Source organism: Giraffa tippelskirchi, chromosome 4, assembly GCF_054371585.1.
Source record: "Giraffa tippelskirchi isolate mGirTip1 chromosome 4, T2T-mGirTip1v1.2.pri, whole genome shotgun sequence".
NCBI lineage: Eukaryota > Metazoa > Chordata > Mammalia > Artiodactyla > Giraffidae > Giraffa > Giraffa tippelskirchi.
This window is the reverse complement of record NC_137278.1, coordinates 62,171,125-62,184,207: the sequence shown is the minus strand read 5'-3', so window position 1 is coordinate 62,184,207 and position 13,083 is coordinate 62,171,125. Positions and strand designations below refer to the sequence as shown.

At 33.3% G+C, this 13,083-nt stretch overlaps 1 protein-coding gene across 11 annotated transcripts in view; it reads right to left on the bottom strand.

Annotated features, from left to right (window-relative positions):
* The window catches only part of FANCL (FA complementation group L), an 84,527-nt gene that overhangs the window by 31,397 nt on the left and 40,047 nt on the right, over window positions 1-13,083 (bottom strand). For 7 of the 11 annotated variants that reach the window (XM_081589465.1, XM_081589462.1, XM_081589463.1 and 4 more), the window contains 2 exons: window positions 6,168-6,264; window positions 1,187-1,255 (listed from right to left, as the gene is read on the bottom strand). The exons of 1 other annotated variant lie outside the window; for it this stretch is intronic. In XM_081589465.1, the coding sequence (XP_081445591.1) occupies window positions 1,187-1,255; window positions 6,168-6,264 (166 nt within the window). Of the gene's footprint in view, window positions 1-1,178; window positions 1,256-6,167; window positions 6,265-13,083 lie in introns of all 11 variants that reach the window. 3 more of the 11 variants (XM_081589457.1, XM_081589464.1, XM_081589461.1) reach the window with 1 other exon arrangement.

Genomic DNA, 13,083 nt, shown 5'->3' with positions numbered 1-13,083 from the left:
CTTTAAAACAAAATGCACAGTATTTCTTATGTATTTATAACACTTAATCACAATACCAAAAGCAAATCATAGTGTTTTTCATCACCTATACTTTGCTGTGTTTTCTTGATTTCCATTGGAAGGAAGGAGACTGTTTTGCTTTTAAAGAAGAAAATGAGGAAAATATATTTTAAATGTAGATGGTATAATTTAATATTTGAAATCTCATAAGACAATGTAAATGCTGTTAGGCTTTTTTTTTTTTTAAACTAATAAGATGATTACTTTACTCTATATATTAGAATGTAAAATGTAAGCATAAATTTTCACTTGAATCTACCAAAATTTCATAACAAAAATAAGGGTAGCCTCCACTCAGAGAGTATTTGTTAAATGTCATAGGAATTTTTTTCACTTTACATAAGAATAGAAAGATTCTCTTCATTTTGGTATCGATTTACTTGGTGAGACATTAGATTACCTGTCATTAGATTTTTCTTTGAATCTAACCACCATCCTGCCAGATCTTTAAAAGTCACACATGTCAATGCTGATGACAGAGCTATTGATAATCACACCACATTTTATCTACATAATGGTACAATTTACAATGCACTCCTAAATACATTAACTTGTTAGATATCACCAATGTATTGAGAAATTAAACTGACAGGAGCAGGAGAAAGAATCAAAGTAAGAATATTCCAAATCATATGCAAAAAGAATAGAGTATAAGTTCAAGGACGAACTAAGGACAAACACTTTAAAACAATAAAAACTGAATAGAAATGGCAAGATTTATATTTTCAGTCATAACTCATTCTCCTCTGAAAAAGATTCTCTGATATTATGTCTGAAAAATTTCACCCAATTTTTAACCTACTGTTCACTGCTTTATAAAAGAGCTCCTTAGGATTTAAAATTAAAGGACAATTTCTGTCAACAGAGCTTTTTCATGCTTATTTAAAATGAAGCATAAAGATCTAAAGGCTGAATGGGGTGTCTGTGTGTGTTCGTTTGGAGGATGGGGAAGGAGACGGGGAGAGAGTCAGAGGGCAGGGAGAATGGACATCAACTGCTAGGAAATATGGCAGCAACACTCTCAAAATCCTGTTTATAAATAAATGTTTAAAGAAAACTGAAAAACCACTTTATAATGGCCACTTAATATGCTTTTTAGCTACTTAAAATAAATTTAAGAATTTACCTGTGGTGTCCAGGAAACAGAAAATGGAACAGGAAAATCCACAACACAATCTGGTGATTCTGCAGGGTACTATAAAAAAGCACAAAATTAGGGTCATTTTTGTTTCACTGTGACAATTTCACATAAAATATTTTAGGAAAACTGAATATATTAGGAAAAGTATTTCTATAAATGCAAAGGTATTATATTCTACTATATATTCTACTATTATAAAGGTGTTAACAGCTGATAAACAATCAACAAGCTCAAGAGGTACAAAGTGTAGTGATTTGGGGATGCCAAACCAATCAGTTTTGAATACAGAGTAATGAATTAAGTCAGTTTCTGGGCAGCTGCTAATGTGATTTGAGGGGCAAACCACACTGAATCTCAGTTTCTTTATCTTTAAAATGACAAATCAAAATGGTTGATATTTCATTTCCTTTCAGTCTAAAATTTAACCTCAAACAGCCTTAGTCACTATTTAAAGAGGCAATACTTGTTAAAAGAATCCAGAAATGCACAAAATGAACACATATAGTTATCAATTAAAGTATTTTCCACAACAATGCATTTAATTTCAGTGAGAAGACAAAAAATAACAATGAAATGCCTTCTGGTTTATTAAGGAAAAACAAAAATATTAGTTTTAAGAAAAATTTTTTCATGGTTGATAAACAGAAAATTAATCCCTTAACAGTTTTATACAAGAAGTGATAGCCAAAGGACTAACCACAATTCTAAGTTAACAAAGACAAAAAATAGCTTCCTTAAAATCTCTTTTGTTATTAGAGAATTCTATTACCTGATTTCTCTAAGATTCAGTCTGGATTCTTAAAAATCACATGTAATTTTTAAAATGCTCACTTCATTAAAAAGCTGACTTTACTAAAAGAAAACTCATTTTAGGAAAACTCCTTTCTCTCATTTGACAAAATAACCTAAGTTTTAGACTTTCACTTTTTTCAACCTTTTAACTACTTCTCTGCATAGCAAAAGGGCACAAAAAATTATCAAAACAGTATTTGTTACAAACATTGGCCCATTTGAAACCAATGCTTCAAAAAGAATTTAATTATGACAGGCTGGCTAAAAATAAACCTGTCATTGTACACTCTGACTAATGGAATCTGGCTATGCAGAACTGATATCACAAAGGTAAATAAAGGAAACCATATAAACATATAACTATGCTCTAACTTAGTGGGGGGGGAGAAAGGAAGATCTGGCTGAGATTACAGAAGAAGCCCTACTTCAGACAATTCAAACTATTAGATGACATTCTTCCGATTATAACTACTGCAATCACTGGAAAAACAATTTGCATGCAATTTTTACAAGTCATGTGATTATCTCAAAGTAAATGCAGGCAGAGATCTTAGCTTTCTTTGGTTTATGGTTCTGCTAATTAACTCCTGACCTTGGACAAGTCATTTAACTTCTCTGGTTGTTTTACATGTAAAAATGATGGAACACAACCAAAAGCATTGTAAAATCTCTTTTCCCTCTAAAATGTGAATTTTCTGCAAAAAAAAAAAAAAATGCAAACTTAAAACCTTCTTGGGTCAAAAATGGAATATTTAGTTTACCTTGAGTTGCTACTATTTGTCTATTTGGCTGACAATGAACAATATCAACTCTCTAATTTAAACAATCATCAATCAAGGTTAAGAACTTAATGTTTACTGTATACAGTATAGATAAACCCAGTAAAGTACCTGTAACTTTGGAAATCATTAAGTATATATGGCACATTATGTTAAAAGAGAATTATGATCCTACATCCAAACAGGGCTCAGGGTACTAAATGGCACCTATGTACTGATAAAGAGAGCCACGAGGAGTTAAACAAAAAAGAGATCCACAAGGAGTTAAACAAAAAGCAGGTTAAAATAAATATGATTCCACATATCTGAGATAACATTCAAATATATATTTAGGTACATTTATGCAAATATACAAATATGTATACAATAAATTAGACTGAGCTATAAATAGTTGGCTTTACTGAGTCAATGTATAAATACTGTATATTATTTACATTCAAGATCAATTCTGTTTATATAATAAATATTACATAACTGTACCAAACCTAAAAGGCACAAATTTATACAATTCTGGATGATTTAACGTGACTCATGCAGTAGCATCCCTAGATACTCATTTTTGGAGCTGTCTGTATTGTCGTTATCAGTCGCTCAGTCATGTCTGACTCTTTGCAACCCCATGGACTACAACATGCCAGGATTCCCTGTACTTCACCGTCTCCCAGAGCTTACTCAAACTCATGTCCATTGAGTAATATTAACTATAATATATATAACTAAGCATGATATTGTAAAATGACTATCAAATTCAGTATTTTTCAAGCCACTAGAGATTGTCAAAGTTTTACTTTAGAAATCTAGTTGACAATAATAACTAATTACTGCCCCACAGACGGCAGCCCATCAGGCTCCGCTGTCCCTGGGATTCTCCAGGCAAGAATACTGGAGTGGGTTGCCATTTCCTTCTCCAAATAATAACTAAAGCTCCACATAAAGAAATAAACTGAAAAATAGGTACGGTAATTAATATAGTTTTTCAAGTCTCACTTGAAACAATTCAATCAAATCAATAACTGTAAGAGAATATAATTATATAATATTGAGTATATACTTTCATAACAAACAATATTTATTAGACTCTATATCATACGTTCCTAAGGAAAAATTTAACCCAACTCAATTCATGACTAGACTCCCTGGCGGAATAATACATACAAATTGTAGCAGATTATAAAAATAGTCATCAGAGTGCCCAGTCTCAAAAACATCTATGATTTGTTTTTCAAGTAGTTCTGATCTTGACCAAAGCTAAGGAAGCTCTGGGCTACCTCTTTTTTAAAGAAAAGACAAAAATTTCATCTTATGGTTTAGGATGAACTGTAAATAATTCATAAAAATAAACTTATAAAAATGCCAAAGTTCAACTGAGTTCCTTATGGTATTTCTTTTTTATTATATGTTTACTTTTAATGGAGGAAGTCTAGACAGAATTCGTATTATTTTCTTTGTGGGTTTTTGGAGACAGTGAGGGAGATGGGCAGAACTGGTAGAGTTGTATTCAAGAACAAAAACAAACACATTACTAGATGTCAAAAAGTATCAGATAAAAGAAACAGAGGTTTGTGTATTTACAAAAATAATCATGTTGCAAGGTTTGTCAAAAAAAAAGCCTGACTCTATAAAATTCAGTTTGGATTAAGATTTTGCTTTGTATTAAGGACCCTTTAACGTGTAAGTTTTAGCTTTCACTGTTTTTAACTGACAATCCCAAATATTCTTAAGAAAGAAGTTACCACACCTGAAAGACAACTTTGGTCTCTATGAAAATTGAACTAAATGGGCAATTTAAGACTAATAAGTCATACCAACATAAGATTCATTTAGTTTCTGCCTTTAATGCAGATTTTTTTTCTTCCTAATTTCTTAAAAACTCAAAGCTTTCTCTTCTTTCTTGCTAGGGCATCCATGATAGTGCTTTATAGCTATTGGTGCTACAAAATTCACACCTGAAAATATTCTCCAGAGAAATATTAAAAGTGTCACCTTTATCTACTTTGAAAAATTTTAAGAAAAAGCAGAGAGGATGGACCATTCTCATGGCTACACATCCTCCTTCTGAATACTATCAAAAATATCATTAATTAGAATTAATAATAAAATCTTACAGATATAGTTACAGGCAATGTAGATTTAAATCATTATCTCTCAGTCAGTAGAAAAGATGGCAAGAAATGAGGCTATCAGAAAAAATAGAATCAGGATAGGATGTATTTTAAATTCCTCATTTTGGTCTTCATAGCAGCAACTTTTATCAATGTACAAAATACAAACAAATACAACTCCTGCCACTGGCAGTATGTGACCTTTGGAAGGATAAAGGCAGATTTCTCCTTGATTAAAAAAAAATTTTTTTTTAATTAAAAAGGAAAATAAGTGTTTTCACTTTCACTTAATAAAAATATTCATGTAACTTATTTTACAATTAATATTTATATCCCACTAATATTTTTTCAAAACTTATCACATAAGAATCTTAAAATTATAAACATTCAGTGTGTAAGAAAAAGAATGAGTCATTTCTCAATTTGTCTGATATAGAGGCACTGTAAGATATCAACTTTTCTGTGTCACCCCAGCACAGCTTTATGTATTAATTCTCTCATGAAAAGCTTAAATGCCAGACACATTTTTAAAAAGGACAAACACAATTGATCTTTTCATCACTATAATCTTCTGAAATAGAGTTGATTGATGACTTGTAAGAACAATAAAAAAATGTTAGATGACCTGGTTTTCTCAAATTCTAATGTTTCCCCAGTGATTACTAAGTATATGATTAATATCCTGAACTTGCTTGTTCTACTTATTTCTCAAAATTCACAATGTATAATTAAAAAATGACAAAATAGCTATGCATTATGCCAATAAAATTAGTAGTTGTAGATCACTAGCCTGTAAGGGCTCTATAAATAGAGGTACATAACCTCTGCAAAATTTTTAAAACCAGAAGTAAAAAAATTTCAGCCAAGAAAATAAAAAGTATGCATACATATGGTCTGTGTTTGGGATGTGGCAGGAAGTCAGAAATAAGAACAAAGGTAATTCATAAAAAAATAAAAGTTGAAGACAAAAGACTTCTTCAGTAGAACTTGGAGTAGCAGAAACTTCCAACTCTTTTCTACATAGGATGTTACAAACATAACATTATGGTACTTTGAAGCTGCCAAGCCTTATTTGATCAAATCTGAATTAAAATAGTGACATGAAATTATATCTAGGCTTTGGGAAACTTAATGAATAATTCAGAGGCATTTCAAAATAATTTCTTTAGGGGTCATATATATATATATATATATATTTAGAAGCAACTAGCACTTGTTTACATTGAAAACATTTTCAGAACTCACTTCACAAGGTATTTCCTGGTCAGAGTAACAGTCTAACGAAGCACATACCTTTGCCTTCAACTTGACAGTGATTAGATGCTCTCTAGCAGAAACGTCTTCTGCTTTTAACTTGATGGTACTAAAGCAAGGATCCACATACACAAGCCTGGTGAGTAGAAGGCAATAAAAAAAGATCACAATGGGGAGAGTGAGGCTGAGGGGAGGAAGAGGTTGGAGGATGGTAGGAATTGAAAATATTTGCTATATTCCTATTAATCCATTACAAAAATTAATCAGAGGAATTTCTGCATGCCATCCCATTATGCTGCTATAGATTTACTGCCGTTAATACACCAGCCCAGTGCCTAATGCAGTCATAGATCTCCGGGTTATTTACAACGTGTGTCAAGGCGCATGCTGTGGTCAGTGAGCACTGTGTTTCGGTTTTCCATCACCGGAACCTTTGGCACACACAGCATGTTCCTGTCAGACTCTACTTATGTACACATTAAACTTCCTGTCAAACTCTTTGATCCATTTCTGTAGTTTTATACAGTATGAGACTTTTATGCTTCCTTTATTTGTTTTTCTCCTCGATGAACTTCTCCTTTATTATCAATAATGTTACTGTACAAACACCTGGCTAATATTAGTTCATATACTCAAATTGATCCTCTAAGGAAAGTGCTGTATAAGCACAGGTACCGCCTGATCTCCCAACAATAAATTTTCTTGTTGTGCAATATATAGCTTCTGACATTTAACCTGGGCATGTATTCAAGATGACTAATATTTTAAACATATAGCACAAGCACAACTGTTTTGGCTTTAAGTTGCTCTAAATGCACGAATTTTCTAAAATGGAAACCGATACCCTTTGAAATATATCATTCTGTAAAAATACAGTCCCTTGAGTAGCATAAGCTACTGCCAAAAAGGATCAAATTTAGCAGTATATTTACTGGTGAACTGGGCATGTGGATATTTTTTTTGACATTTTTACAATACCATTCTCTTGTAAAGATAAAAAGTAGCCTAAGAGTATTGCACAACTTATCACCCAGACTGATGGCAAAACCTATTAGAGTTCAACACTAACATTAGCCTCCTAACCCAAGAATCATTTTTTTTTTAAACACTCTGTGCTGTTAAGTCACTGGCCAGATATAATAGTAAAATAGGTCAATTTCAAGAAATTCTGGGCAATAAAGCTGTGGAATACTATCTGTAACGAAAGATCTCAAACTGAAAATACAAATCTTGGATAATAGAATAAAAAGTAAAACAGAACAATCCTTATTAACAGAAAAAAAATTTATCATAATCTATGAAAACTCTAGGTCTTAGAAAACAAATGAAGCTAAAATTATTCTAGAAATGTCTACTTACATAAAAGTATCAATGAATTTATATAATCATTATTTTCTTTCAGCTTTATCTGTAAACATCACAAATTTCCCTCCCCTACAAAATTTAGAACATAGGACTTTAGCTCATGTTTTATCAATATGACTATAAGGGTTAGATACATGGGCATCTGACTCTTTGGAGACATCAACACTCCAGATTCAAGATGTTGAGAAGAACATATGTATTTGTATCTTCTCTGCTGCTGCTGCTGCCACTGCTGCTAAGTCGCTTCAGTCATATCCGACTCTGTGTGACCCCATAGACGGCAGCCCACCAGGCTCCTGTTCCTGGGATTCTCCAGGCAAGACTACTGGAGTGGGTAGCCATTTCCTTCTCCAACGCATGCATGCATGCTAAGTCGCTTCAGTCCAACTCTGTGCGACCCTATGGACAGCAGCCCACCAGGCTCCTCTGTCCACGGGATTCTCTAGGCAAGAATACTGGAGTGGGTTGCCATTTCCTTCTCCAAATATCTTCTCTACTCATATACAGAAAATGGAATTTCAAAGAGACATACATAAATCCACAATTACAACAAGCACCAACCAAAGCAAATTTTCAACAAACTTTATAAAAATGTAAAGTCAGAAGTGCACTGACTGACAAAACAGATCAGAAGACAGAAAAATAAGACTCTAGAAGGGAGCTAGCTGGCCAAAATAGAAAGTCTACAGAATAGAGGGTATTTCTTATATGTGTGAAGAAATTAAGGAAATTTTTTAAAAATATAAGAAACCAAAATGGGAAGAAGAAATTTTAAACTAAATTATAAACAATAAAGCAACGTTAAAAATGGTAATTGCTCTACCATTAGCTTTTCAGTGAAAAATATTTATGTAGTCATAAAAAATTAAACTGCTTACTAATTACAATTTTTAGAATTCAGCAATAGACAAAGCTAGCAGACTTAATTATAGTTACAGAAATGAATGTAAATATATTTGATCATTGCAATTTAAAAGAGAGATGACAAAAATTGAGAAGTAGAAAGGGGAAAGATATGAGGACAGAAGATCAGAAACATTAAATTTTATAATTGCTAATTTGAGAGTAAGAGATACCATCTTTAACTAAGCAGACATGTAAGAAGTTTAAGAAATAGTAAAGCTAATAAAAGGATAAAAGTATAGTGATGAAGGGAGAGAAGAGGTACTGTATGAACTAAGTTTATTTTTGTTACAGTAATTAATCAGTATGTAATTCTGATAAATCAAGCAATGCTGAATAGAGGCATATTTTTTAAAAATACAGAAATTATTTACAAACATGAACATTTCAGAATGTTTGTCTCAAAGAATAAGACCAGGGATGGGAAGTGGTGTGGAAAAAGCCTGTTGCTTTTCATTATAAACCCTAAATAGTTTAGAAGCATGATGAATATATACACACAGAGAAAGCAAGGAGGAACATGGAGATAAAAGAAAAGACTAAATCACTAACTAGTTCTTTTCATACTCATCATTGCTGCTCGGCATCCATATATTCAAAATTATAGAACATATATTAAATAAGACATAAATAAACTAAAGTTCTAGTCTTTTGTTTGCAATCACAGGAACAAAAGATTATCTTGCCACAAAGTTAAATATGTAGAAATAATACATTAGAGAAAAACAGGTTCATGCTCAAAAGTAATGCCCTGAATCAAAAGGATTATAAGGTTAATTCCACTGAACTGTAAAGCATAATTCAAACTTTAAAAAATAATAATTTCAGGTTAACCTCAGCATGGTCATTTAAAATGAAACACTTTACCCACACTGATTCTACTTTGAGGAAGATGGAGAAAACTAAATGTGATCACCATATTAAGTACATGTGACCTAGACTGGCAAGTGTCCTCTAGTATTTATTCTCAGCCTCTTTCGTTTGGTGATATGATTCCTGCCTCCACAGCACTCCCAGCTAAACCAAATTTTGGCTGGGTACACTCTATCCAGCTAGTAACCCTTCCAGCTGCCCTTGGGTATCAGCATATCATTAAATTTTGGCCAATGTACTACAAGCAGAAGTGATATGTACACCTTTCAGATCATTTATAACCAAATAGTGGCTGTGCCTCCCACCACCCCTCCCATTCTCTCTTCCTATAGAGTAGAACTTAATATGACCCATCAAAGTCCATGCAGACTTCAACTCTCTGAAGACATCAACACTCCAGATTCAAGATGCTGAGAAGAGTGTTATGTATTTATATCTTCTCTCTACTAACATAAAAAAAAATGGAATTTTTTTAAGAACAACCTCTTAATGCAGCTCTGACCAACAGAACTTTCTGTGATGATGGTATCTGCACTGTCCAAAGACTAGCCATTAAACACCTGTAGCTATGGAGGACTTAAAACATAGCTAATATAAATAGCAATATTAGCCAACTCATTGGAAAAGACCCTGATGCTGGGAAAGATGAAGGTAGAAGGAGAAGAGGATGAGATGGTTGGATGGACATGAACTTGGGCAAACTGTGGGAGATGGTGAGGAAGAGGGAGGCCTGGCTGCAGTCCATGGGGTTGCAAAGAGTTGGACACGACTTGTTTTGTGTGAAACTCTGAGGATTTGGAGTTCTTTGTGAACAGAAACTCAGCCTGTGCCTTAACTAGCATAATATATATCTCTATCTATTCACAACAGAAAAGAATATCTTAATGTTTGGCCTACAGAATAGATGTTAAAGGGGAAAAAGCAGCAATTAGTTCTTACAAATAAAATTAAAATCAGTTTTTCTTTAAAATAGTTATTTTAATGTTCTATTTTACTGTTAATTTGGATAGCTCAATTTAAACAATATGAAATAATTTCTACTCATTTAAATAATACATTTGGGGAACTTTATTGGAAAACTCATTTTTTTGAGAAGCTCTAAAATCGTATTTAAAATTTATATTTAGAAGGAGTCTAGGTATCTACTACTTAGCTAAACATATTCTAAAATTGACTAAGAAAAAATAAAAACAAAAATATAAAATCTAAAGAAATAAAACACTATACTTTTTGCAGTTGAATTTCCATTCATCATTTGCTACATTTCTTTATAAGTTACTGCTTCAGTTCAGTTCAGTTGCTCAGTCGTGTCCGACTCTTTGCGACCCCATGAATCACAGCATGCCAGGCCTTCCTGTCCATCACCAAATCCCGGAGTTTATCCAAACCCATGTCCATCGAGTCGGTGATGCCATCCAACCATCTCATCCGCTGTCGTCCCCTTCTCCTCCCGCCCCCAATCCTTCCCAGCATTAGGGTCTTTTCCAATGAGTCAACTCTTCGCATGAGGTGGCCAAAGTATTGGAGTTTCAGCTTCAACATCAGTCCTTCCAATGAACACCCAGGACTGATCTCCTTTAGGATGGACTGGTTGGATCTCCTTGCAGTCCAAGGGACTCTCAAGAGTTTTCTCCAACACCACAGTTCAAAAGTATCAATTCTTCAGCGCTCAGCTTTCTTCACTGTCCAACTCTCACATCCATACATGACCACTGGAAAAACCATAGCCTTGACTAGATGGACCATTGTTGGCAAAGTAATGTCTCTGCTTTTAAATATGCTATCTAGGTTGGTCATAACCTTCCTTCCAAGGAAGTTACTGCTTACAATAAGTAAATGGTACTAAACTTAAAGAGTTAAGTTTTTTAAACATTTGAAAGGGATACTTAAGCTTTAGAGAGGTTTTTGTTATTCTGGTTAATAGGTGAATGTTATCAATACAGGAAAACAAAAAGAATGTGCTTTATATCTCTTGAAATACTTGGTATTTATTTTGACCAAAAGCTTAAGTTTTATAGTTTAACTATCTAGATGCATTTATGTAGTAATAACACCCAAAGGGAGACTGAAGACTTGCATGTTTTAATAAAGCATTACAGTTTGTTTCCATTCTTAATCTTAAGTATTAACTTTTTCAAAAAATCACTTCCCTAATGGACATTTTAACTTCCTATCTTTTCTGTGTGTGTGTGCTCACTCAGTTGCGTCCGACTCTTTGAGACCCCACAGACTGTAGCATGCCAGGCTTCTCTATGGGATTTTCCAGACAAGGGAAAACCCACTGGAGTGGGCTGTCATTTCCTTCTCCAGGGAATCTTCCCAACCCAGGGATCAAACCCACATCTCTTGTGTCTCCTGCATTGGCAGGCAGATTCTTTACCACTGTGCCACTTGGGAAGCCCCACATCTCTATCCTGCCTTCTGCTATACAATCTTTCCAAGTATCTTATTAACATATCAACCATTTACTCAAAAATATTCAGTGAGTCCCCATTGCCTGGCATATAAAGAATCCTTAGTTTAATAGGTAAGACCTTTCAGTCTGACCCTGATATTAATCCTCTTACACAACCAACCAATCCACTCTGAAGTCCAAAAATGAATTGCACATTTCCATCACCTCTCCCTTCTTTCCTCCATTCCCACCCTTTAAAGGCTTTCTATATTCCTTCCAAACTTTCCCAATGTTCACCTCCTCTAAGAACCTTCCTAAATTATCTGTAGTGCAAAAACACTTCACCTTTCTCAAAACTATCCACAACTCCTCTTCATGGAAGTTTTGCCTTCCAATCAAGTAAGTTTTTAAAATAAAGAATATGTAAGTTTTATTAAGCTTCATATTTACCTATGGATGTGTCAATGTTCTATGTATCAAATAACATAAACAAGTTGCCATCAGACTGGTTCATATTTACTGATTCACATGTAAGTCTTATACAATTAAAGCAAATCTGTTTAGATACACTAAACATATTACCAATTTAGAAAGACAATTTTTCAGTATCAAATAATTTGCATTCAGTGATTTGGATATATGTATGAGGTAAAAACACTCTATAAAGGTAATTCTGAAAGAAAGTCATACTTTTAACATCTATGTTCTTATGCATTATGCAACAAAATTATTGTGATAATTAAGTCATGACACTAACTACATGCTGTAAAACTCATATGCAGTCGGACCTTTTGGTGACCTATAATCTCAAGAAATTTAAACTTACTTTACAGAAGGAATTATTTGAGTCACATAACTTACATTTCTTTTCAACCCTTATTACTAAATATCATTGGTTTCATTTAAAAAATGAAAACTTTATGGTCCTGAGAGGTTGTTACTTGCCCAAGATCACACAGCTGACAAGCCAGAATTAAAGCCCTTGTCTAATTACGGTAATTAATTTAGTCCTAACAAGTATGTCCATTTCTTCCAATATGTTATGAAATTCTTTTAAATGCACTGATAATTACAGAAAATACCACCATCAATGAATTAAGTCTACTGCAAAAACACTGGACTTAACTAAAAATATAATTCAATATATGTTGACAATATTTCAGCATTACAACAAATTTACTAAAACTTAACTCTTTATCAAAACAAACTTGAAAGGCCAAATAGTTTAATTCTACTCACTCTAAGTGATAAATAATATTGTCTAGAAGGGACAAAAACATCAGATCATACTTCCTGTCTGAATCATTTAATCTCTGACATTTTTAGGGGTATGTGATTACTAAAGCAAACATTGTTGTAGTTGTTGTTCAGTTGCTAACTCATGTCCACCTCTTTGCAACCACATGGAATGTAGCACGT